The sequence below is a fragment of the Gymnoscopelus microlampas genome (assembly GCF_963454915.1).
Source record: "Gymnoscopelus microlampas genome assembly, chromosome: 14".
Lineage (NCBI taxonomy): Eukaryota > Metazoa > Chordata > Actinopteri > Myctophiformes > Myctophidae > Gymnoscopelus > Gymnoscopelus microlampas.
Window position 1 is genome coordinate 22279518 of NC_139951.1, and position 26375 is coordinate 22305892.

At 41.4% G+C, this 26375-nt stretch overlaps 1 protein-coding gene across 2 annotated transcripts; it reads left to right on the top strand.

The window, feature by feature from the left end:
* Positions 1-12112: 12112 nt before the first annotated feature.
* Positions 12113-26302, top strand: cdc42ep1a (CDC42 effector protein (Rho GTPase binding) 1a). Of its 2 annotated transcripts, none has more exons than XM_084079202.1 (4): positions 12113-12240; positions 16955-17608; positions 19728-20789; positions 24319-26302. In XM_084079202.1, the coding sequence occupies exons 3-4, from the start codon at positions 20306-20308 to the stop codon at positions 25050-25052; spliced, it is 1218 nt and encodes a 405-aa protein (XP_083935328.1). In that variant the 5' UTR covers positions 12113-12240; positions 16955-17608; positions 19728-20305; the 3' UTR covers positions 25053-26302. The 2 variants fall into 2 exon arrangements, with proteins under 2 accessions (XP_083935328.1, XP_083935329.1); XM_084079203.1 differs by having other exon boundaries at positions 12130-12240; positions 16959-17608.
* The last annotated feature ends 73 nt before the right edge of the window (positions 26303-26375 follow it).

Below are 26375 nucleotides of genomic sequence, written 5' to 3' on the forward strand. Positions count from 1 at the left end.
AATATGCAATACTGCTAATACTACTGTGTATACATTGTTTATACTGCTGTTACTTTACCAGCATGGACATTTAATAGTTTTGTTCTTTTTGCATATGAAGATTTCTCACTTCTTGGAAGGGATCCCCTCTTTTATGATACTTCCTGAGGTTTCTTCCTGTTCTTTTTCCATCAAGAGTTTTTTTCTTGCCTGATTGAAGTTTTTCCTTGCCTGATTGAAGGTCTAAGGACAGGTGGTCTCATTGGGCCCGTAAAGCCCTTTAATACTTTAACAGTGATCAACGGCTAATATAAATAAACCTGAGATGAATTTGAAGAAGAATCAAGTACTGTAAATTGAACTGAAGGAGAAACAGAAAGACAGATAAATGGAGAGAGCTAGAGAGAGGGCAAAAGAACGGCATACAGATATTATAGCAGACTAGAACAAAGGCGGACTGAAAGAGTAAAAACAGAGGGAAATGAACAAAAAACAAATGGAAAAACTGAGTGATCAAAGAGCTTTGAATCCATGAATAATTTTGAAGAAATAAACAGTCTGCGTACGACTCAGTTTGTGGGTGGTACTGTAGGACCTACTGTCAGCACATACAAACATACAGCAGATGCATACCAAACAAAGATTAGTGTGTGAACCGAATCAGCCAGGAAGTGTTTGAAATGAGTGATTGAAGTGCCCTGTGTTTTATCGGAGCTCAGAACACTGCATGCTAGACTACCAACATGTGTAGTGTACTATAGGAAAAACGCACATATTCAAGTTCATAATGAAGTCCTATCTCCAGTCCTGACACACCAACATACCCGCCCGCACGCATGCGCACACACGCTTCCAAGTTCATTAGGAAGCCAGGTCCTCAGACAAAAGTCAAATTCAGGTCATTAATCAGGAGTAGCTTTTCCAAACACGTCTGTGATAAGCTACAGCCAAAATGGGAGTGTGCCGTCACGGTGGCGTTCAAGTGTGTGTGTGTGTGTGTGTGTGTGTGTGTGTGTGTGTGTCTGTGTGTCTGTGTGTCTGTGTGTCTGTGTGTCTGTGTCTGTGTGTGTGTGTGTGTGTGTGTGTGTGTGTGTGTGTGTGTGTGTGTGTGTGTGTGTGTGTGTGTGTGTGTGTGTGTGTGTGTGCGTGTGCGTGTGCGTGTGCGCGCGCACGTGTGTGTGTGTGTGTGTGTGCGTGTGTGTGTGCGTGCGTCTCAAAGGGACGTAACCCCAGCCAGGCCGAGGCCTGAGAACTGGTGCTTGGTTCCATTGTGCATGTTGATCTAAGGAGAGTGATGACAACTCCAGACAGAGACATAATATATCATCATTTAATGAAATGTGAAGAGACAACAAGATTTGACACTGTGAACTAACACACAGTTAAGACTTCTAAAGCCTGTCTCATTTGTAGTCGTACGCTGGTGGTGTCGCTCACTAAAAAGAACAGATCTTTTCAGGGAGCAACACCGTTGTATGACGAAATATGAGTTCAGCTTTGTCTGCAAGACAAATAAATGAATAGCTAGTAAAGAACATTATGAACTTGACGTGATGAAATTATACCTAAGATGTACAACCTAAGTCAGTGTTTCTACTACTGCAATCATCACATTTAATTTCAGTGTTCCATTGGAACATAATATCGCTAAGAAGAAAATTACATACAGGGCAACTGAGAATCCTCAAATCAATGGCACTTTCTACATTTTTATATTTGATTGATGTATTGTTTAGCAGTTTATGTTGCACAAATAGAATTAACCTGATGACAGATTGAACTGAAACGCTTGTCAACTGCATAACCATTTTATCTCTGAAGAATTTCACAAAACAGAATTATGAATTTAGATAACTTAAAAAGTGTATTTTAGTGTCTTACGGTAGCTTAGCGATTTGCCACTAAAACCTTGTGGGCATGGATGCAATGGTATAAGGGAAACAGAGTAGACAAACCTACTAAAACCTGATACAAGCCCTCTGGCCAGGAACAGGAACAAATGGGAGATCGAATTGGGTGAATCTTTTTCTGATGAATGGGGGACGGGACTATTGATCGGGTTAATTCTTCAACTTCCTGTGCTAGATTAAGCCTCATTCAATTTAATATCTTTCACTTCATAGACTTAGACTACAAGACTGCAAGTCTAAACTTGCTGGCAGCGATGATAAATGTGATCGATGTGCCCTTTCACCAGTTAATCACACTCACATGTTTTGAATACAACAGTGTTGTCAGAGGTTTTTGCGGTTTGTCCAGAGCCTTCGCCCCCAGATTTTGGAGTTCCACCAAATGTTCAACTTTTAACCAGTAGTGTTTGCCACACTGATAGCAAGACACAGGATTTTGTTAAATCTCCAGCCCCTCCTTCTGTAGCTATGTGGCTTAATGTATGAGGTTCAACAGATTTTTTTTTTCCTTCATGTTGGCAGCCATTTATTACTTATTTCTGAAAATATGACGCCACTTCCTAGATTGACTGATATGTTTGTATTTATACGTTTATTTGGAAGGGAGCGCATATTAATCCGTAGTCCCCATTTTAATATTCTGTCTATGTCAATTCAGTGTATCACTTGCATTACTTAGTAACAAGTTATGCAAGTGATACTCTTAAATGTTGGTAACTCATCTTAATTTACATTGATATATGTATGTACTGTATATACATATGTAATTATCTTTAATACATTTTTGGTTAACTCATTTTTTTATTTTATTGTTTACTTGATGTGAAGTAATGTATAATGCCTATGTTTGTCTATTCATTTTAACTGCAACGAGGGGGGGCTGTTTTGATTTGCCTTTCAAATTGCTTGAACTATAATACATATATTTGAGAAGAAAATAAACCTGATTCAAGGAAACAAGACCTGATAAAAGAAAGCTATTTGACAGACTAATCCCTGCGACTCTGTAAAAACCTCTGTTAATTTAACTGAGAGAGTTAAATTAACAGAGGTTTTTGATTTCACAGTGTATAGGGAAACTACTTGACAAACTAAAGACTTGATCAATATTAAATGAGGCTACTCAAGCAGGAGCATGAAGTCATATGTTGAGCTGTGTACGCTGGGTGCCATCCCAGGAATCAACACACTCCTCATCTGACCTGTGAGAAATTCAAAGCTCGTGAGAGCGTTTCAAGAGAGCATGTTGAGAAGAACAAGAAAACAGAGAGTGAGATAGTTTGCAAAAAGGCTAAATTTGTAATCTCGCCTCCCTTCAGGGACCTGAGTCAGAACAGTGTCCAAAAGCTGTGGGCTTTTTTTTAACAAATAGCTGGCATGCCTCAATATGGAGGTTGTTTATTTTGGGAAGGAGTGGAGAGAAAGTTGGGATGCAACAAAGGCCTGGGAGAAAGAAGAGGCGGAAACAGAGTGGAGAGATGGATCGGAGGAAGGATTTGAGATCATGCAAAACTAACAGTGGAGCCTGAGACAGAAAAATGAAAGTAGAGCTGGGAGAGAAAAAAATCTGGTTATTAAAAAAGGGAATTATAGTGGCCACACACTGTACAATATTGGCCGCCTTAGTACCTTTCCAGAAGAAATTCATGTCTGGCAATTAAGGGTCAAGGTGAGCCATCTACGAGACTATCCACACTATTGTTGGCTACGATAGAGTTCTGCCAGTGTCAGAAATGTTGGTCCATGTTCATTATGTGTAGTGTGGCTACTGCTATGAGACTATTCTATAACTGCTAAATAAAGCTGCTACCCTTACCGGACAATTACTGCAGCAATTAAAAATGTATAGGTTTCATGTGTTAAATTGCCCCAGCATACGTGGATTCAATTCAACTCACTGACTCATGATAATAACAATACCAGTTTACCAGTTACGATTTAAACTTTTCCTCATTGCACTTTCCTCATTGCACATGCATGCATGCATGTACATCACGTATGTATGTATATAAACACCACAATGACTTATGTAGGTCTACGAGATCATAGTTTTCGATGGGCAGTGGATGCAACTACTGTAGCTACTATACTGAGTCACCACCTACTGCAAATCTCCACAGTAGCATTCAATTTTAGGAGCAGTTAGTACCAAGTAAGGTCAAAGTCAAGTCAAATTTACCATCAATATTTCAGCTCATAGTTATTTGTGGACCCCTCTTTCTTTCTGTGTGGCAAAGGAGCATAGGGACGGGCAGAAAGTGCCAGTAGTAACTGGTCAGCGCATGATTCTTACATAGCAGTAGTAAAGAGATACTTGTGTGTACACAAAACACAACACTCAGATGCAGTAATCCTCATATGTCTTTGTGTACACAAAGATTACTGATGTGTAATAAACAGAGGCTGAGCTTCTAAAGCATCGGTATCAAGAGGATTCTATTCCTTTGTCACTAAACACTGACAAGAGAACACCTTGTTTTATGAAAGTTCTAATGCTAACCATAGGTATGTGTGCCATACAGGGGTAACAATTAACGTTGCTTACATACTGTATGACAAAGCACTATTGTTTTCCTTTTGAGTGAATGATGGCAGCCACCTTGACAGTGCATAGCTGACATTATACTTAGAGTCCAAGTTAGCTGAACTTTGACCTACGTTACTGCCAACCTTTAAAGGATGGCATAACTTAAGAAACGTAAAACTTTGAAGTGGAGTGTACCGGTTTGTTCTTAAATACCCTGCATTGCAATACTATCTGCCTGCGTCCTGCTTAGCCACTTATATCACCACAAGAAGATTTCAAAGGCCCTGGTTTCACAATACCATGATTTATAGATTCTTTGCTTTGTATGTTTAATTAGCCTGAATGTGGGCGTCCAGTATGAAATATTATATCGCATAATTCCAAGTGTCTCCCCTGTGTTCAGAAACTTTGATCAGTGTTTAAGAGTTCACTTTAACCTACTTGAGAGGAGGAAGGGTGTTGTCTTTATAGGAGGAGGTGGTTTCCCAGCTCTGTGCTAGTGTCTGGGTGTGTATACTGTATGTGTGTGACTGTGACTGCCAGTCAACGTACACGCGCGCATGTGTGTGTGTGTGTGTGTGTGTGTGTGTGTGTGTGTGTGTGTGTGTGTGTGTGTGTGTGTGTGTGTGTGTGTGTGTGTGTGTGTGTGTGTGTGTGTGTGTGTGCGTGTGCGAGCGAGCGCGCGAGTCGGATTTCCTTTACTCATACAGTATCTGACTATGTATTGTTGAATAATCTCACATTCACTGTTAGACCCATCTGTCTTTTTATGTTATGTATGTCACCCATTATGATATGTTCTGACAATATGAATATTATAGAGTCAAGGCCTGGTATTTATTGTTTTCAGTATGGCCTGGTCCTATGACACAAACTCCCCGTTTATCTTTGTGTATAACTATGTTCTCATGCCATGGTTGCCAGAAAACTATTTGACCACTGACCTCTGCGTTTAATGTACATCTTCCATGAGCTCATGTAATAAACGTCTATTTTACAATACAAATGGTCTCCGACTCCTTTTGTCTCAACATCCTGGTTAACCCAGTATTCCTTGACAGTATGAACTAAGGGTGGGTGGCCATGCGGGAAGGCCCAGTGTATATGTGGACTAAGAGAACTGCTGCTGCTTTTACTAAGACCTTCACCTAGAGCTGCTAGCATGCATCCATACTGTTATCGGCCATAGCTTGCTTTGGCAGACGCCCAGGCCACCTGGGAAAATGTAATGGCCGCAAGGCCCGCTACAGACTCTTTGAGGGCAGTCTGAGGATGCCTCTTTTCCTGTTGATAAGGCTCTGTATCCTGTAGGAGAGGGTCAGTATGGGAACCCGCTCACATGAACACTCTGCTGACTTGATGGCTGATAGGCTCTGCACGGAATGGGGTCTAATGGCTACCCAAACTCTACTTGTATGTCTGTAATGGGGTTTCACAGCTGGTTTGGGGATTTGTAAGTCAAGTCAGGCCTGTGAGTTTTTATGACACAAGTCAAATCTTTTTAGGTACGTAAAACATCTGCGAGGGTTTCATAGATTAGAACAACATGGCGGAAAATCCAAACTACTTTGATCTAGATAGTGTTCTTGAAGAAACATTGTCACTGGTCACATTGCCTCTGATGAGGTGGCAAAAGCTTTGTCCTGTTTCCTTGAAGATGCTCATCACCAAAAACAGCTGTTATAGAGTAGTAGTGCCTTGCAAAGGGCACAAGAACAAAGAGCTTCTTGGAACTAAAGAAAAGAAAACGCTCATTCACTTTTGCAGACATGAAAGCACTGCACCAGAAGAAAAGTCTGGACAGCATCGGATGGACTTTCTTCTTTTCAGGAGACATCTAGCAGTTTCAAGCCAAAGAGATGTGTTGAGAAGAAAGTGTTGTCTCATGATGGCAGGATGACATAAACCTCCAAACGCTGACCTATAGGCAAGAAGATCAAGTCAGTTGTGCATGTGAGCTACCTGATGTAAAAGGATAATCTACATAATGGTATGGCATTACTTCAGTCTAAATGAATAAAGATTATTATGAATCAGGGTTTCACATTTTCAATGACCACGTGGCACGTGTTCTCAAATGAATCTTCACTACTATTGGGAGAGGGGAAAAAGCTCTAGTGCTGCTATGGTCTTTGACCGATATGACCACCCAAACTCTCATCAAGCTACAAGAGAGACAAAGACGTGCAGCAGTTGTGTACACATGTGATGTCAAGGCCCAAAGAAGTGCTTGACAGTACTTGACAAGCAGTGCGTGGCAATAACGCTACACTTTCTGCTTTTGTTTGCAATTATATAACCAGCTGAAGATGCTGAATAAACCAAAAACATTGAAAAGGACAGCTCGTGGAGAGCCCAGACGTTTTGATGAGTGATCAAGAAGTGGCAGACACCAGGATTGTGCTACACGCCACCCACCTTGCCAAGACACACATGAGTCATCAAGTGTGATGACTCTGACGTCCCTGTGTTGCTCTTGTTTTATGCTAGTTTCAGCAGCGATTCACAAAGGCCATACTGTACAGGCAAAGAAACATTTGTGCAGAAAGCCTTGTGCCATTGCTTTTCAGCTTTCCATGCCCCGATGGGCTGTGATACGATTAGCCTAGCAGTTCTTGGTTGGTTTTCAAATAGGAAAAACAGCCGCTTTCACAAAATTTCAGAAGCACTTGGAAGAACCGAAAGGTCACTTTGGTTTGACAACAAATCTTGAGGGATAGTTGCCTGTAGCCAGATTTTAGGCATTTTGTTTGACCACAGAAAGAACGAGAAAGGGATTCAGTGTTCCACTGTGGATGAGCTGAGGCATGGCAACCACCTCAGACATGCCCACCTCTCAACTTCCCCCAACTGAAGATTCATGTAGGCAACACAGCCATCACAGGTACGTTTAATGTAGCTTATAGACTGTGCATATCTCTGCTGTCCGGCAGCAACCAGCTAACTCCAAAATGTTCATTTTTCAGGAAATGACAAAAACAAAAAAAAAAGTGGATTTAGGAGGTTTTGTTCATCATTGATAAGAACAGCTGAATGGACCTCCAAGCTCACAATGAAGTTTGAGGTCAAAAGGGGGTGAAGTTTGAGGTCAAAAGGGGGTGGAGTTAGCTAAACCAGCTAACTCCACCCCCCTTTGGTGAACTTAGCTGGTTTAACAGAAAGTTTGATGACCCAATGGAGTTAGCTGGTTTTGTCAGATGCGCTTTTTAATACTTTTCATTGGTTCAATATTTTTTGAATCAACACACAGACGTAAAGGGTGTTCAATGGCCCTGATTTATGGAAAAAAAATGCAAAAGCGGAAAAATTGAGTTAGCTGGTTCCGATATACATACGATATACAGTATACACCCATAAACTACTCATTGTTGATAGACTGTACAAACACTGTACAAAAAAAGGGTTAAGGTTTGCACATTTAAACATATGTAGTCTAAGAAATAAGGTCACTGAGCTGTGTCCTATTTTGAATGAAAATAATATTCATGTAATGGCTATCACAGAAACACACTTAGATGAAAACATACAGGATTCTGAGTTGGCTATTCAAGGATACGACATTTTTCGATTGGATAGAGATGAATATGGAGGAGGGACAGCGTTTTATATTCAGGATCATATCCCTGTAAAAATTAGAAAAGACTTAGGTATAAATGGTGTAGAAGCTCTATGGCTACAAGTGCACTTACCACATATGAAGCCTATTTTAACATGCTGTTGCTATAGGCCACCTAGTTCTGGTATTGACTATTTGAATAATATTTGCACAATGTTGCAAAATGTGACCGATTCTGATTATGAAATATTATTTGCAGGAGATATGAATGTGGATTGGTTTTCTAGTAATTGTTCTTTGAAAAGAAAGTTGAGTGATGCAGCTACTGTATACAATTTGTCTCAGATTGTGAACCTACCTACAAGAATTCATTTTAATAGAGACGGTTCACGCTCGTCCTCATGTATAGATCATTTTTTTACAAATGCCCCAGAAAAATGCTCTAAAGCAATTTCTGTACATGTGGGTTTTAGCGATCATAACATAATTGCAACAACTTGGAAAGCGAAGGTGCCCAAAAGTGGGCCTAAGATCATTAATAAAAGAATGTATAAGGCATTTTCTGAGGATAATTTTGTTAAAGATTTGAAAAATATAAATTGGGATTTAGTTCTTGACTGTAAGGATACAGATGCTGCATTAATGATATTTACAACCTTATTTTCGAATATTTGTGATAAACACGCCCCAATTAAAAAGCGTACTGTTAGGAGGATCAAAGCCCCCTGGATTGATGATGAGTTAAAACAATTTATAAAAGAGAGAGATTTACTTAAGCAGTCTGCTATTGCATCTGGCTGTCCTGATACCTGGCAAAAGTATCGAGCCCTTCGGAACAAAATTACTAAAATGAATAGACATAAGAAGAAACACCACTATCAATTTAAATTTGAGGAATGTAAATATGACAGTAAAAAATTGTGGACAATATTTAATGAAGCTGTGGGTAGGGATAAAATGGGCAAAGTGCCTTCATTTATAGAGGTGGAGGGTAAGTTTATCACTAGACCAGTTGATATAGCAAATTACTTTAATAACTTTTTCACTAATAAAGTAAGCACAATTCGAGATCAGATGCTACCAGTTAGTGGCAGACTTTCTGATTCAATTATAAAAAACAAGATCATGAAGGACAAGGTCTGTAATTTTGAATTCAAGAGAATAGGAATAGAACAGGTAGAAAAGCTTTTATTTTCAATTAAAAGTGATAAGCCATGCGGAGTTGATCATTTAGATGGTGGGTTGCTGAAGTTGGCTGTCACGTGTATTGTGGCACCGATATGCCATATTTTTAATTTATGTATTGAAAATCGTGTTTATCCACAGCTATGGAAAATTGCAAAGGTTACTCCACTGCCAAAAAGCAGTAGGGAACCATTCACTGGTCCAAATAGTAGGCCAGTGAGTATTCTACCGGTGCTAAGTAAATTGATGGAGAAAGTTATATACAAACAAATGCAATGTTACTTTGAAGAATACAGCATTAACTCTGAGTGTCAGCATGCATATAAGGTTGGATATTCCACAAGCACAGCACTCACAGCGCTTACTGACAACTGGCTTAAAAATATTGACATGAAGTCAATGGTGGGTGCTGTGCTTTTGGATTTTAGCGCAGCATTCGATATAATAGATCACGAGTTGCTGCTCAGAAAGTTATCAGCATATCATTTTAAATTAAGTGCTATTGAATTAATCAATAGTTATTTGGTTAACAGGCAACAATGTGTAGTATTTAATGGTACATTATCAGAGATGGTGACCCCTCAATGTGGTGTCCCCCAGGGAAGTTGTCTAGGCCCATTGCTTTATTCAATTTTTGTTAATGATTTACCACATGTACTAAACAGTGCATGTATGGAAATCTATGCAGATGACACTACAATGTATGTATCAAGTGGAAATTCTGTTTCTGTTAATATGTTGTTGCAAGAGGAGTTAATGCTGGTTTCTAACTGGGTTAGTGAAAATAGGCTAAAGCTGAATGTTTTGAAAACAAAGAGTATTATGCTGGGTTCTAGATATATGCTGAGATCTAATCCTGAACTAAGTCTTGTTTTACAAGGTGCTGTTATTGAACAGGTTAAAGAGGCCAAATTGTTGGGCGTGATTATTGATGAAACACTGTCTTGGACGATGCAAATTAACAAAATGGTGAATACAATGAGTAGTAACATTTCAATGATAAGAAGAGGAGTACATCTGTTGACTGGTTCAACAGTTAAACTTGTGTTACAATCACTAGTTTTGTCCAGTCTTGATTATTGCCCAACGGTTTGGTCCAGTGCTTCAAAAAAGGATTTGGACAAACTTCAGCTCACTCAGAACAGAGCAGCACGTCTCGCTCTGCGCTGCTCTGGGAGGAGTAGTGTAGAGTGGATGCATGCTGCACTGTCTTGGATGAGAGTGGATCAAAGGTTGGCTTGTAGTCTTGTGACATTTTTATTTAACATCTATCATAATGGTAAACCTGCACATTTGTTGTCACAGATACAACCCACAAATACTAGACATGGCTATGACACAAGAGAGGCTATGGGTGGTCAATTTACTTCGGCTTTAATACCTAGAACTAATGCACTTAAGAAAACAGTAATGTATAGAGCAGGAACATATTGGAATGGGCTACCACCACATATTATAAGGATAGACAATAAATCAAGCTTCAAAAAGAAATTGAAGGAAGCCATGATTAGTCAAACAGTTAGATTTAGTTAGTTGTTTAATGTTTGAATTATGATTAGTTGTATATACTATTTTATTTTATTTTTTGAAATTATTATTTTTTTGTTTGTAATTTCTTGATTTGCAAACTTAAAGGTGATATACTATGTAATCATTTATAGAATTTGTGAAGATCAAAATTCAATCATTTTTTGTTGTTTGTTTTTAACTATGCAATGGTAGAATTACATTGTATTATGTTTTAATTGTATTGTAAAGTGTGAATGTTTGGACCCCAGGAAGAATAGTCTTCACTGTGGTGAGGACTAATGGGGATCCGTAATAAACTAAACTAAACCTGTATTCATTGGCGAGAGATGTACCAATATATTCATTAATATATGCACTGTGCATTTATACTTAGGGTATTTATAGACTGTAGACTACATATGTTCACTCATTCAGAGATCCAGTGCAGATATTTCTGACTTTCCAACTTCTTAGGCTACCTGTCTTAATAACTATCACTCTCACTGCTATTGCTGCTATGATAAGGCTCCATTGTGAGCTGGTGGTGACATCAGACTAAGAAAAATAGGCTTGTGTGAAGATGGACCGTCTTAGCGGCTGGAAGGATGTACAGAGGCACTTATAGGGTGTAACCCGAAGGTGTATTTATTTCACCAACATAGAGCAAAACATACAGTACCAAGGCCTTTAGCTGAAACACTCAATCCTGGTAGTGTGTAGCTTCTCACCCTCTCCTCTCTGATGAAATGGCAGCTGCCTTTTATACCCAGCTGAAGCTAATCAGTCTGGACTATACCATTACTGCACCATTCACAGGGTTGTTCTAATCTAAGACATTATAAATATCTAACTAAACATAAATACATGCCCATAAATAGCCTTAAAACACAAGTATTCTCATGAACTACACCAGTTAAACACCAATTCCTTCACACTACAACATCATTTACCACTCACACCAGCACATCAAACCCCCCCCCCCCCCCCCAGCTATCCTAATATGGTCCAGCCCGATCATGCTGAAACACACAGGCATTGCACCTCAACCATATTGCACCTAGTCTCCATTGCACCTAGTATAACACACATTACACTTGCCCATCATGATTGTCAACACTCCCCAGGTGGAACTCGTAGGCTGAGTGGCCATCTCAGTCAAGTAAATGTATTAAACAATAAAATAATGGCTGATGGTTTGAGATCAGACACCAACTTTAAATTACTCACAGTTGTATTTGCATTTTAGTGTGTGTAGCCTACGCATCCAGTCCACTCACTGTGTGTCCGAGGTTATAGAGTTAGGTCCAGGTATGGGGAGAGCCTTGCCCCTCCCCCTGCCAGGCGCTCTGATGAAGGCTGCATGGTGTGTGTAGCGGTAGCTTCTAGGCCACGCCCCTTTCCTCAGCCTCCGTATGGAGGAGCTGTTAGACGCTGTACTGGTCAGAGCGCAGCGGCGCTGCATGGAGACACACTCATTTAGACATTAACCAACTATATTCACTTTGTGTGTTTCTCCAAATAAATGTGCTGTCGGACTTGTGATTGGACTGACTTAAGTCAAACGGAAATAAAGGGTAGGCTATATGTTTATTTTTTAATAACTTTGTTTTTATAGGCTATAGATTTATATCTATTTTGCTTTAGCTTTTTTGGAGCCTATTTCATATTCATTATTGTTTTGTAATCCCTTAAGGGGTTATCCCAGGTTTTCCTGTTGAAACAGGCCAATAAGTTAAAGCAAATATCTGACTCATGATTAACAAAGTATTAATAACTTTTTGAGATGAAGGCCTATAGCTTTGGAAAAGGCTAATGATGAGTAGGTGTATAGTAGAATAGATGAATGACACGACTTGAATGATGATGGTCATGTAAAGCTATGTAATACCTCTGATGAGCGCAGTTGTTTTGTGGAACAAGTGTTGTGACAGTCCTTCCTATAATTCTCTGCCTTGAAATTTGATCTGCTTAAAGCAATATATTTATAGCTAGACTAAGCCAGTAATATATCATTATAGGCTACTATTTTCCCCACAGCAACAAACTCTTTTCAGAGCTTTGGTCGCTCTATATACATAGTAATTAAACAGTATGTCAACAGACAGAACAACCTACTATGAGGTTTAATTGAATTTTAGGACTCTTAAGCTCATGATTTGCAATGGTGTAAAGTAACTAAGAACATTTACTCAAGTACTGTACTTAAGTACAATTTTGAGGTATTTTTTTTAGGAGTATTTCCAATTTTCAATACTTTTACTTCTACTCCACTACATATCAGAGGCAAATGTTGTACTTTTACTACAATTATTTTTTACTTTTGGTAGTTTAATTATATTTTGATGCCAAGTAACATTTTGAACACAGGCCTTTTACTTGTAAATTGTATTTTTATATCATGGTATACTTTTACTTAAGTAAAATATCTGAGTACTTCTTCCACCACTGCATAATTTGTAGATGTTGTAATGTCAGCATCTGATTGGACTACAGATAGAAGTGCTCTGCTAAGCAGTGTAAACTAACAGAGACTAAAGTTGATGATAGTGGCCAACAAAACATGCCAAATATTACACACAGTCCCACCCGCACGTACACAAATTGATTGGACAGCTAGTGAGCCTAATTATCAAGTCCACTAATGCACAAGTGATGCACTTGATTGATGCTGATCAGTCAAGGGCCAATTAGGTCGAGTGATAATGACATGGCACTCAATAAGCGCTGTGTTCCCAGGGCCTGCAGCAAACGAGTTCATCTGACTAATTATATAACACATTGATGTTACTTTCACATGTCTTTTTCCATTCTCTGCGGTCGTTCCTTTGTGTTTTGTAAAGATTAGGTCTACATCTTTCTACTACATGTTTCTCAACAAGTGGGTCAGGACCAAAAGTGGCTCTCCAGATGTTCTGATGAGGCCAATGATAGATATCTTTTTTGATGAATAACATGTTATTAAATATACTTACTTGGCCTTAATTAGACATTTTCAGAATACATCCTCCAATATGTAAAAAAAGTCAGATTTTTTTGTGTCTGCCTATCATTCACTTAGCCAACCACATGTGTGTAACATATGTGTATAGCATGTTCATTATACCTTCCCTCTCATTTAATTGTAAGTAATTACACGGTACGTTTGGGATCAGTTGACGAGGTCATGGAAAGTGAGACAGTGCAGAGAGAAAGACAGAGAGAGAGAGAGAGAGGGATTCTCCTCTTCCTCTTTCGTCCCTCTTTCTACTTGCACCCCTACATTCCTCACAGGGAGACCTACATGGCCTTTTGGTGTCATTGACGCAGCCTGCAGAGGTGTGAGCTCTGACTCCTGCTACTGTGTTTGCTTTAACCCCGCAGGGTTCCCTCTCTGGTTGTTGTGAGTGTGTGTGCTGTTTGTGTGAGTGCAGTAGGGGTGGGGTGGCGCGGTGTTTGTGCCACACAAGGTGTTGTTATAGAGAAGTGCTACATCATTTTCTGTCACATACGTCCAGTCACCAAAATGGTCACGGCTCACTTCCTGCAGCCCCGCCTCCCTCTTAATGAGCTGTCCACTGTCATTTGGTAAATGGTGTGGGAGGGAATGTAAGTGTGTGTGTGCGTGTGCGTGTGTGTGTGTGTGTGTGTGTGTGTGTGTGTGTGTGTGCGCGTGCGTGTGTGCGTGCTGCTGTCTTTGTGAGAACCAAAATGTCAAGGATTGAAAAATTAGGGAAAATGTGAACAGGGTTAGAGTTATGTTAAGGTTAGGGCTAAGGTTAGGCATGTAGAGGTTAGGGTGAGAGCTTTGGAAATGATTGTTGTCAGTGGAAATTAGTCCTCACAAGTATACAACCATACAAGAATGTGTGTGAGAGTAATTAAAAAGAGGTTGGATGGAGGACTGCTGGTTTCTTCAGAGTCAGGAAGGAGATCAGCTTGGGAGAGTGGACTGTATGGGCATTTGTTGAAGCATGAAAATCTTTTCTTGGCATCCGGTGAAGTGTTGCTATGTTTTCCTTGGACCAAAACCGAGTGGAGAGAAGGATGAAAAAAAGAGAAAAACCAGGAACGTAATTGAAAGTCAAAGGGGTGAGTCCAAAAAATGTGGCCTTATCTTGTATGTTTGTTCACCTGGTTAGTGTGGTTAGTGAGTGAAGGACGAGAGAGGAGGAATGGGAGTCAGAGAGAGAGAGGAGAGAGAGGGCAGAATGACCGCTGGTTAGAAGAACGACACACAAAGTCCACTTGTAGACTTTAAACAAGTGAAAACAGAGCTTCAACAAAGTAAACATTGTACTGTGTTACAGTCATTGCTAATAGAAAAGAGACACACTTCAGTGTGCAGGAATGTAGCAGTGTAAGTGTGTGTGCATGTGCCAGTGTGTGTTTGACAACATAATTGTGTTTCTGTATGCGTGCACAATACATTATGCACAAATGTCTGTGTGTGTGTGTGTGTGTGTGTGTGTGTGTGTGTGTGTGTGTGTGTGTGTGTGTGTGTGTGTGTGTGTGTGTGTGTGTGTGTGTGTGTGTGCCTGCCTGCCTGTGTACGTGCGAGTGTGTGTGTGTGTGTGTGTGTGTGTGTCCTCAGTAGTCATCAACATAGAGAAGGAAATAGAGGGCAAGGGAAGTAGGGAAGAAAGAAATAGAGTCAGAAGCAAACGTGTTTCTAATCATGTCTGAGGTTGGGAAGAGGATGTTTGAAGGTCGTAATCGAGGGAGAAGCTCCACTGATATTACACACACACACACACACACACACATACACACACACACACACACACACACTATCTCCACGCATGCAAGCGTGGAGATAAATGCGCACACACGAAACAGGAACATACCCCCACACACATACGTACCGAGACGCACGCACGCACACACACACACACACACACACACACACACACACACACACACACACACACACACACACACACACACACACACACACACACACACACACACACACACACACACACACACACACACACACACACACACACACACACACACACACACACACACAGCTCCCATTAGCCTGTGGTCACTCAGGTTCACATCCAGCAACATACACTATACCTCAACCCAATACTGTGCATAGCGACTGGAAACTACTGGGCAGGTCTGTGATGCAGGAATGTCCTAAAACCTCCTGAATGCTGAGTAGCTCAAAAAAGGGCAGTTGAAAAACCTGAATTGCTTCGAGTATCCTGTGATCTTGACGTTGAAGCTTAATCTAATCTTCTGCTCAAATCTCAGTTGCTCAATTCACCGCCACTAAGAAGTAAATTGTAACTTCCTCCTCCTGTCTTGTCTTGTTTCATCTCCCTGCATTTTTTTTGGATTTTTCATCTGAAACCTCTCACCACTCCATCTCTTATTTCTCAATATATACTCCACTAAAGAAAATTCTCCCGCTCTCTATCTGTTTCATCCTACCCAGTTTCCTCCGTGTCCAAAAGTGGAAGCTATTAACCATCAGCATACCACAATCCTCCCCCCTTGTTTTGTTTTGTACCATCTTTCTAACCCCATCTGACCTTTATATTCGCTGTGTGTTCCTCATACCATTTCGCATCTCTCATCTCTCTCTCTATTTTTTAAAATCAAAACACGTTCCTCGTACACTCCCTCCCCTCGCACCCTTCTCCCTTTCTACAAGAAATCCCATCATCACACTCTCTTTCACTCCCTTTTATCTGACATAAAGCAGTGAGGAGGCCTGACAGCTCACTCTCACTGTCACACACAAACACATCACCCCAGGGCCATGCACTCTCCTCCTTAGCATCTCTTTAGATTACGGAGACATGCGGCCTGAAGGCTGAGAGATGGAGAGAGACAGAGACAGAGAGACAGAGAGTGAGTGACCAGCAGTGGTGGGACCATCGTGTTTCCATCCATCTCTCCCTCATCTGACCTTTCCTAAGTCTCTTTAGTTATCTCTACTTTTTCTTTTCAGAGTCTTCTTCAAAAGATTCCTGTCCTATTTCACCATACCCCCCCCCCACACACACTTCCTTTACTCCCTTTCCAAATCCACTCCTCTGTTCCAGAACAGTTTGAAGTCTTTTGATGTAAGTCAAGTCTCAAGTCTAGATTTTTTGCCAGTCTTAAGTCCGACTATGAGCTTCATCCAGTTAGTATGGATCACAGCATGGACAAAGACGTTACTGCAGCGTCGTGGTGGGTCTCTTGTTGGTCTCTCTCCAGTGAACTGTCTAATAAAGCAGTAATGCCTTAAACATATGCTTTACAAAATGCATCCCATCATATAATATTATCTGTCTCAATGTCTTTTTCCAGACAGAAATCAGCGAGTCCTGAAGATCCATTACCATCCCACCATCAGCCAAGACACTCCCCCCCCAACCCACCCACCCACCCAGGCAGGGGGACATCAACCACGTTCCCCCCAGAGACGCAAGCACTAAAAGGCGCTGGAGGCCTTGAAGGATTAAGGGGGGATAATCCAGGGTACGCCCCATCGCTCCCTTTTGGAGAGGTGGCCCCCTTATCTTTTCTCCATCTCGCCAGGACACCAGCAGACAGTCGGCGGGATTACAATTCAACGTATTACCTTTTTAAAGGTTTAAAAGAGGGTGTTTACAGCACCCGTCTCTATCTGATGCTGCCTGGGGTGCACGCTGCTGGATTTGCTCTGTGGCTCTGATCACAGAGGACCAGGTTGGGGGAGAAGAGGACGAGTACGGAAGAAGACGATTAAGGAGGGACGAGTCGGGACACATGTGTGGATAAAGCAACGTTTCGGCTCCAAGAGTCTGGAATAAAAGTGGTTGCCCAGGAGCAACTGGCCACAAGACAGCCGGGGGGCGGACGTGAGCACCCCACCCTCAACCCCTCCACTTCAGCCCATCCCTCAGTTGTGGTCAAAGGTCTGCCAACTGCAACGGAATTAGAGACAGACAAATCGCCAGAACCTTCCGTTATATCTTTGAGGTACGTAATTAATGGCTCCCACTGTATGGTTTGGTTACACTGCTGTTGCTTATCAATTAGATTGAGCCCTTCTCTCGTCGTGTCCAGTCACTCGATGCTGTCGGGGCAGACAGGCTTCCTTTCACAACAATTACAGGACTAAATACTGTGTAATTGTGCATCCGTGTGATTCCAGCTGGTGGTGTGTTATATCTGGCAGAGATGAAGAGCCCTGTGATGTCTGGACATCACCATGCTTCTCATATTGCCAGATTTCAATCCCTTTAAAAAAGAATAAAAAATGACGACAGGCAGTCTGCTTTTCCTTGTTGCTTTTTCTTTCTTTCTTTTTTCCCCTTTCTATTGAGACTGGAATCTGTAAAGCTTTAAGAGAGAGCATAGCGGAGGTGAAGAAGAGAAGGGTCTTGATCTCAGGCCAGTGGAGGATACATGTGGGTCTAGAGATTGGGATCTTAAGCACTACACCATCACAGGAGACATTTCCTGTTTGTTACTGTTCGACAGACTATTGACATCATGAAGTTTATGGTGGTGTCTGAGACTTTAGGCAATAACTACCGTGTGTGTTTAAAGGTCTAGAATTTACATTTAAGCAAAAAATGGAGGAAGGACATGCACATCCAAAACCCCCAAAACACTAGTTTTACTAAAGTAAAGTAAAAAATAAATTAAAAAAACGCTCTCCAAATGCAAACACTTTTTTATTGCACCTGAGTGCTGCTGTGACGTTTCCGTGTAAATGTGTAAATTTACATTTACACATTAAGGCATATTATAACCATACATTCTAATGAACCCTCCACTATAGTAAAAGGAGGTTAACAGAATTGTTTTCTGAGTTCTACTGTTGTTTTGAGCTTTGGGGGTTTGCAGGACAGAGTTAAGTTCTCTCACTATACCATGTGTGGGTTTTATGACAACTCGTGTTTGATCCCTTCAGGCGAAACACCATCTCAGCTTCAATATCACACCTCAGTATACAAGACCCCAGTGTCCCTTTGAGAGCTGTCTGATATAGCTCTCCTCAGTGTATGAGGTGTGTTTCCTCTCAGACTCTATACCTCCCAGCTGCTCGTGCTTAAAAATTGAGCCAGACATCCAGGGGAAGACAGGCAGAAAGAGAGCAGAGGTCTGGGACTGTGGTCAACAGCAAATTAGAAGGGGCTGCCTTAGTTCTGACGCAACCTCCGTCTCACGGACCACAGTAGGTCATTAATGAAGCCGGATCAGGCTCTCTGTGTGTTGCGTGGGAGGCCTACCGACAGTTAGCCGTTACAGTCAGTGGAAATGTTTTAAAGAGAACAAGAGGTTCTCATCAGGGGTGCCATTATGCTATCAAAATATTTCAGACCAGGATATCCATTACTCTCCTCCTGAAGAATAACAAAGGAGAAAAGGGCTCATTATTTGTCCTTTGTCGTTGGCTCCCAGGGTAGTAGCAGACTGGTGGAAATAAAGACTGGCAAATGGACTTTTCTTATCATTACACTTATTTTTGTGGCTAAAAATACACATGTACCTTTTGTTCTTTTTTTTTTTATCTCGCTAAGCATACTTTGTGTGTTTGTAAACACGGTCTGCGCTTGTTGAATGAATGTCTCCGGGCTGGTTAAAAACCCTGATAAAAACCTTTCAGCGAAATGGGAAACCAACTTTAAGCAGCCCTCATATCATAGCCAGACGCTGGAAAAAGTAGTGGAGACAGAAAATACCCTGAGAATCCACCCTTATTTAATAAGACATGAAGCAGACATACGTTTGTTGCTCCAGAGTACAGTGACAGGGGAGCCAGTGTACTCTAAATTTAGATGGTTCCAGGCCAATGGACTTTGGTACGCAGAATTTTTGAGAACCAGCAGACAGTCAGACCTACCCCTTCTCTTAAAAAACAACAACAAAACATGGTTAGGTTACTTTATAATTAAAATATTGAAAATAGAGAAATGCCACTTGTCAGGCTCTCTCACTTAGGCTAATCTTCCTCAGGCCTCATGGATAAAGTCCTATCATAGAACATTCACAACATACATGACACACTTTTACTGAATGTCCCTTAAAAGTAAATACCATTCCTGTCAACATTTTAAGATAAATAATATACATTTCCCCCTTTCAATAGATGGTTCCAGGGAGCGACCACAGAACTGTTTGCAGCTGGACTTGGACCTATTTCTGAGTTGATGTCGACAAAGCCAAAGCCCGAAACAACTGGGGCGAACCAGGCTCTCTGACCACACTTCAAACTAGCCCGACATCTTCCTGGAAAACTAAGCTGCACTGCCTTCTGTATTTTATCTTCGCTTAATTCAGCTGGCTATGGGTAATGGCAAACTACAAAACGTGGGATTGAAATCAGCCTGCACATGATAGCAGCCGTAATGCTTCCAACTGAAGTAGTTGCTGGAGTGAACCCCATGAACCTTACAGACTCTTAAACTTGTGGTTTCGCGAATTTGGATCTTTGAACATTTTGGATGTACTGTAGGACACGTTTTTGGGTCCATAACTGGGTCCACAAAATCCTCTGTGAGGCCATTGAAACGTCAAGGACTTTGTCATAAACTAAAGGGACTGAAAAAAACAAAAACATACAAGCTTCATACATGTACCTCACAGAAGAGAGATTAAAGGTTTATCATTAAAGGTAGATTTTTGAGAGATATAGACACTTTCTCAGATATTTGATCTGTCGTGACCATGAACCTTCAGGGAAAGCTGTCAGGGCTGAAAGGCCTGGTCTCCCACTCTCCCAGCAAGCGGCGCTTCAAAGCCGACCTCACAGTGGACATGATCAGCCCTCCTCTGGGCGACTTCCGCCACACAATGCACGTGGGCCGCGGCGGAGACGTGTTCGGGGACACGTCCTTCCTCAGCAATCACGGTGGCACGGCCAATGGGAACGGAGACACGGATTCCGTATCCACGCCCGACAACAAGATCGGGGCGTTCTTCTCACGAACGCTCCGCCATGTGAGGAAGACCTCGGACAACAGTCCAAGGGCAGCGGCCAAGGATCTGGCCAAGGATCTGTCCCCGCCGCCCCCTCCCGTCTCCCCCATCATCAAGAATGCCATCTCCCTCCCCAGACTGGACGTGGACTTGCCTAATGGGAGTCCCACTGCCAAAGTGCTCTTCCCCAACTCACCGTACTCATCAATGGGGGAGAGCAAGTGCTCTTATGGTAGGTATAGGGCTACACACACAAACACACACACAGACACACACTGTGGACACCCAAAAGACAACGTCCCACTTAAATCCACAGACACGGATGCAAAGATGCACATCCGTGGCACACATGCTACTTATTCAAAATGACAGCAAAGTGCAACACTTGACCCCTGATAAGCAAAAAACACATAGAAGCTGTAGCAGCCTGTAGATATGCAGTGACAACCAGCTCTGGTTTTCAAACTTTTTCATACCAAGGACCCCCCAATTATTATAAAAAGCTGATGTATATAGTGTTAAAGGGGTTATTTTTGATACTATATTTACACATTTTGCTGGGGACCCCCTGGAACTCCCCCAAGGACCCCTGGGGGTCCCCGGACACCACTTTGAACACCACTGATCTACAGCATAATAATAATAATGTGTGCTTCTCAACTGGCTTCACACGTGAGTTTTGCGTTGAGCATGACTTTATGGCTCAGTATATGTAATATAACACATCATTCCTCTTTATCTTGCACCCTGTGAGAGCATCCTGAGATAGCCAGTTATTTAGGCGAATGACTAAACAACCCACATGCTGCTGGCTGGCCTTCATCAGAGTGATTTAGACAGAGTTAACCTCAGCTGTCCTTATGAATCACCTTGGCTCAGAATCAGCACCACTCACACTCTGTCAAATACCCTGTGATAACAGAGACACGTCCAGACAGACAGAACCACACTATGTGTGAGAGACTGACCAGCGTGAATACAGGTTGGAATACCACACTGTCTGACCTCCCCGAGTGTGTGTGTGTGTGTGTGTGTGTGTGTGTGTGTGTGTGTGTGTGTGTGTGTGTGTGTGTGTGTGTGTGTGTGTGTGTGTGAGAGAGAGAGAGACCATGATCTGTGTGTGAAAGTGTTCATGGCTGAATTACATAGTTGTTAACTACATTTAAACGAAGAAACCATGCAAACCATACATACCAAGTCGTACAAATAAGACATGCCGTTATGGCTGTGTGTCTGTACGGCTCTCTCTTTTTATCCATATTGTACTGTTGTGTAAGAGTGTGTAACATTACTATTATTCTTGCAAAGACTTTTCAAGTAAGGACACGGCTCACTTTTACAGTGATAAAGTTAATTTACCCTCTGACCCACTGGCATAATTCATGTCTTATCTATTGCCTTTGCCCCCTAATGAGGCAAAACAAAATAAATAACTGACAAAGTGTGTTGTATAAATAAAGATAAGCTTGTCACAGAATGTTTGGAGAGTGGGTACCAGTGATTATGATGGACATGAGGAGAGCAGGAATGGTTTGAACATTTCAGCATCTTTTTCTTCCTCAACAAAAAGTATTTGGTCCAGAGTGTAAAACAGTTATTGACCATATTCACACCGCAGCCATTTTGTGAATAATTATGGTCAATAAGCAACAGCAGTTAAATCTCACCTTTAATATTCACTTGTCCAACATGGTGGTGTGCTGCTTGAAACCATTGATAACCACTGTACAAACATTCAGTGGCAGGCGTCTGCAGGGTCATGAGGGCAGCAGCCAGTAGGTGAGAATGATGTGGCAAAGGTCAGGAATATTCAAAGAAGAAATTACGCACATCCTCCGTTTCTTGGTGCTGAGCCAAACTGCAAAAACACAGTCATGAAAAAACAAGATGGGGGCTTGCAACTCACTTTTAAATGCTTAACATTTATACAACGTTTCGACTTTTTCAAGCATAAAGGAATAGGTCAGGAATATACATGCCACAGATAAAAAAAGAGGACCGCCTCACAGTTTACCATCTCAAAACCCCATTATATGGCTTAAAGGTTCTCAAACATTTTCATGTCAAGGAGCCCCAAATTGATATGCATTTAGTCACAGAGACCCATCTGAAAGGATTTGGTACCAGGGACCCCCCTAGAGAACATTTGTCAACATTTTTCAAAAATCAGATCTACAAGCTCACAACGCGTCACATCGTGATAGTGTTTGGTGGGGACCCCACTTTGAGAACCAGTGGCTAATTAATTTATGCTCCATCGTACAAGTATAAATTGGCCTTATTTCTCTCTCCCTCTTGAATCAGATCCCCACATCCATAGTTTTCTTCTCAACTCACTGACAGTTCCCCATTACGTGTCCTTCTGGGAACAAAATTATGAGGTTGCTTTTTCTCTATTTGCATTTAAAGTAGCTCTGGACAAGTTTGTGGTCATATCTAAATGGAATGGTTGCTCCAGAGCATAGATAGCTTTATGCTGCCCTCTGCTGGAATGTCATGGACAGGGCAAGGAATGCAATGCAATGATGCAACAGCAAATTAACCCTGTAGAACCTGAACTATGAAGGAAAGGTCAGAAAATTCCAAAATTTGGAAAAGGGACACTTTATTGGGTCTTAAAACATTTTTGATTTTGTTTTATTTTTTTTAACATTCCTTTGTATCATTTATTTGGCGTATCATATTTGATACAAGGGGTATTACAAGGGGTATTTCAAGTCGGTTTTAACATTACAAAAAAAACAAAAACATTTCTTTTAGACCTGTAGTATCAAATATGATACAAATCGTAAAGGACTATAGACCTGTAGTATCAAATATGATACAAACACTTTTGACATCATAAAAAACAAACTCAAATGCTAAATGTTGAGAGCTCATAAGTGCATTCAAGTTATCCAACACTTATTTCAAAATATTAGTAAAGATATACTAGGAAAACTTACCTGAACTGCTTAAAAAATAATTGTTTGTTAGTAGTGCATCAACCTCTCCTGTTTAGTTGATGGCAGCCATTTTGGGTCAGACCACCTGAGGCTCTGTAACTACCTGCAGTGCAAATGGTATGGTCCAGTGGGGATGTGTCAGATATGATACAGGTTCTTGGTCCAAGTATAGATTTGACTGATTTATTAAAAAATCTGTGTAATGTGTGTATCATATATGATACGTTTGGTGACATCGGGTTAAACTTTAGATGAAAACCAAAGGTTAGGCCTCCATGTATCACAATTCTTTTCATTGAAATAGGCTTCACAACACCTCTAGGAGGCGCATAAGATATACACTAGACTGACCCATCATCTACATTGACTATATTTGTATTTTTTAACCATCTTTATAATAAAAAGTAATTATTTGGACATCTACACTATAATTTCATTTCATAATCTATGAATTATCATAATTACATTTCTATCAATATCCTATTTTTAGCAACTAAAAAAACTTAACAAACTTTACCTGAGGATCAAGAAAATCTATCTAATCTTACTATTATATTTTGTACTATGTATACCAGTGGTTTTCAAAGGATTCCCAGGCAAATGAGGAAAATATACATTTATTTATAATTCCATTCACAAAAGAAAATAAAGTGACTACTACCAATATGTTTCAGTGCCACCACTATGAATCAATTTATCATGTACAATTTGGTATGACAATTAGGTATGTATGTGACATGAAAAAGTGAAAGTGAAATTCAAGCCATATGCCGTGTACTATACTGCATATTTTATGTTTTATCCTGCTCTCCACAGGTCTGGAGTCTGGTTTTGTCACTCTGCCTCGCCTCTCCCGCTCGGAGCGCCAGCAGCCGTCCATCTCCGTCTCCACTTCCTGTTCTCCCGACGTCCACCGCGGGTCACTGACAGACGCCACCGACGCCATCTTGTCCACCTGCTCCACTCCGATGGTGACCTCTGACCACGTCGCCGCCGGCATTACGGCACGCTCCGACTCCCTGCCCTCCCTCACCTCCCTGGACACCTTTACCTTCACCTTCGACCTCGGACCCTCTCTCATGAGCGAGGTGTTCGGCCTGATTGACAGCGCCGACGGCCAGTCGGACGGCGGCGCCTGCCACACCTGGGAAGTGGAGGAGGCGGGGTCGGCGTGCGGGCTGACCAATGAGGGCTCTGAGATGGACTCCGCCACCATCTCGTACGTGGACTCCCTGCTCAGGGAGGACTGCGGCAGCAGGAAGAGCCCGTACGAGGCAGAGTGGGAGGAGGAGGAGGAGGAGGTGGGGAAGATGGTGGACATAAACGGAGGGGGTCACCCTCTTCAAGGACCGGTCCCCGACATAGTCATGGGCTCTCCCGGTAGAGAGAGGATGGGAATGGGCAAGGCCATGGAGAGCGAGAGGTTTCACGGGGTCGGAGGACTCTCGAAGGGGCAGAACAGGATGGATTCAGAGATGGTGAGTATCAACGAGATGAAGAAGAAGATGTCCTACAGTTATGTGGACGATGAAGAAGAAGTCAAAGTCTGAACTAGGCTGTTTTACAGCCAAATGTGCTTATATGTTGTGTGAATTAATTCCACCCAAGTCAACTGTCTTAAATGCGTTCTACGGTAATTGGGGCTGGCTCCGTTAGGAAGCTCAGCTGACCTTGAAAACCATCAGGTCCTGTGTCAATACTCTGAATATTCCATGGAGGCACTCTGTCCTATATAATCCAGCTTCCAAAGACTTATTTTTTAATGTGAGTGAGGCTATTGTTGAATGTATGTAAATGAGTACATGGAGGATACAATAGTTGCTGCATGTTCCCAAGCTGATGGAATGAGGCAGAGGATGTGGAGATGTTCACTTTACTTAAGGGGTTCTGATTCATGATAACCGGACTGAAAAAAAGAGCAGCAGAGGCACAGAAAGTGACAGGATAGTGAAAGTGGTCAGACACAAAGAGACCCACGCGAAGGACACTAATAACATCACTCCACACAGAAGTTATAAAACCCATCACTCGCTATATAATTTACACTCTGCATCGACTTCCTCCCCCAGGCAAGGCAAAAAAACACAACTTCCTGTGACTATTTGAAGCTCAGACAGGAAGTCGGGGACAAACGAAAGGGCCGCTCAAATTGTCTCAGCATTTCAGTATCACTACAAAGTCTGGCCAGCTTATCACTCAGGAATACACTACAGACAAAGAAAATCAACACTTGTCACGTGAGAGGGGTATGGGAGTAAAGATTTTGAGTGGGCTTTTTAATACGATAAAGAGACCCAAACATTGTGACTTTGACTGTCCTCTCAGGCTCAAAAGCTGCTTTCTTAGAAACTATAATAAAGAAAAAGCAAAGATTGAGAATAAATGTGGGATCTGGAATCTCAGAATGTGTTTTGTTGAAGTAAGACTGTAACAAACTAACATCCACCATTGAAATGTGTTTCTATTAATATGAAATTGAAACGATATGAGTACAAATGTAAATTGCTGGCAGAGGGGACATGACAAGTGATATTTGTATAATTCAATGTTGGACCATATGACTGTCCATGTATATTTTATTCTGCAAGTCCTTTTATATAGATAACCCATGGACACATGAAGTTTGACTCCCATGTTGCTTTTTCATATATTTCCTTTTATACAACTATAAGTGACTGACCTCCTTAAAATGATGTGTACTCAAGAACACATGCAGTACAAAATTACCTACAATATGCTGCAGTCAATACCAATGATATTGTATAATGATATGAATTTACAATAAAGACATTTTTAATTAGCAAGCGTTTTTTATTTACACCACTTTTGCATGTTCAATGTTTATGATCGGTTACACAGCGTGAAAACATTTT

Excerpts from the sequence above, each read along its gene's own strand:
- cdc42ep1a (XM_084079202.1), top strand. The coding sequence starts at position 20,306 with ATGAACCTTCAGGGAAAGCTGTCAGGGCTGAAAGGCCTGGTCTCCCAC. Across the intron at positions 20,790-24,318 it reads GGAGAGCAAGTGCTCTTATG|GTCTGGAGTCTGGTTTTGTC; the intron begins GTAGGTATAGGG and ends TGCTCTCCACAG.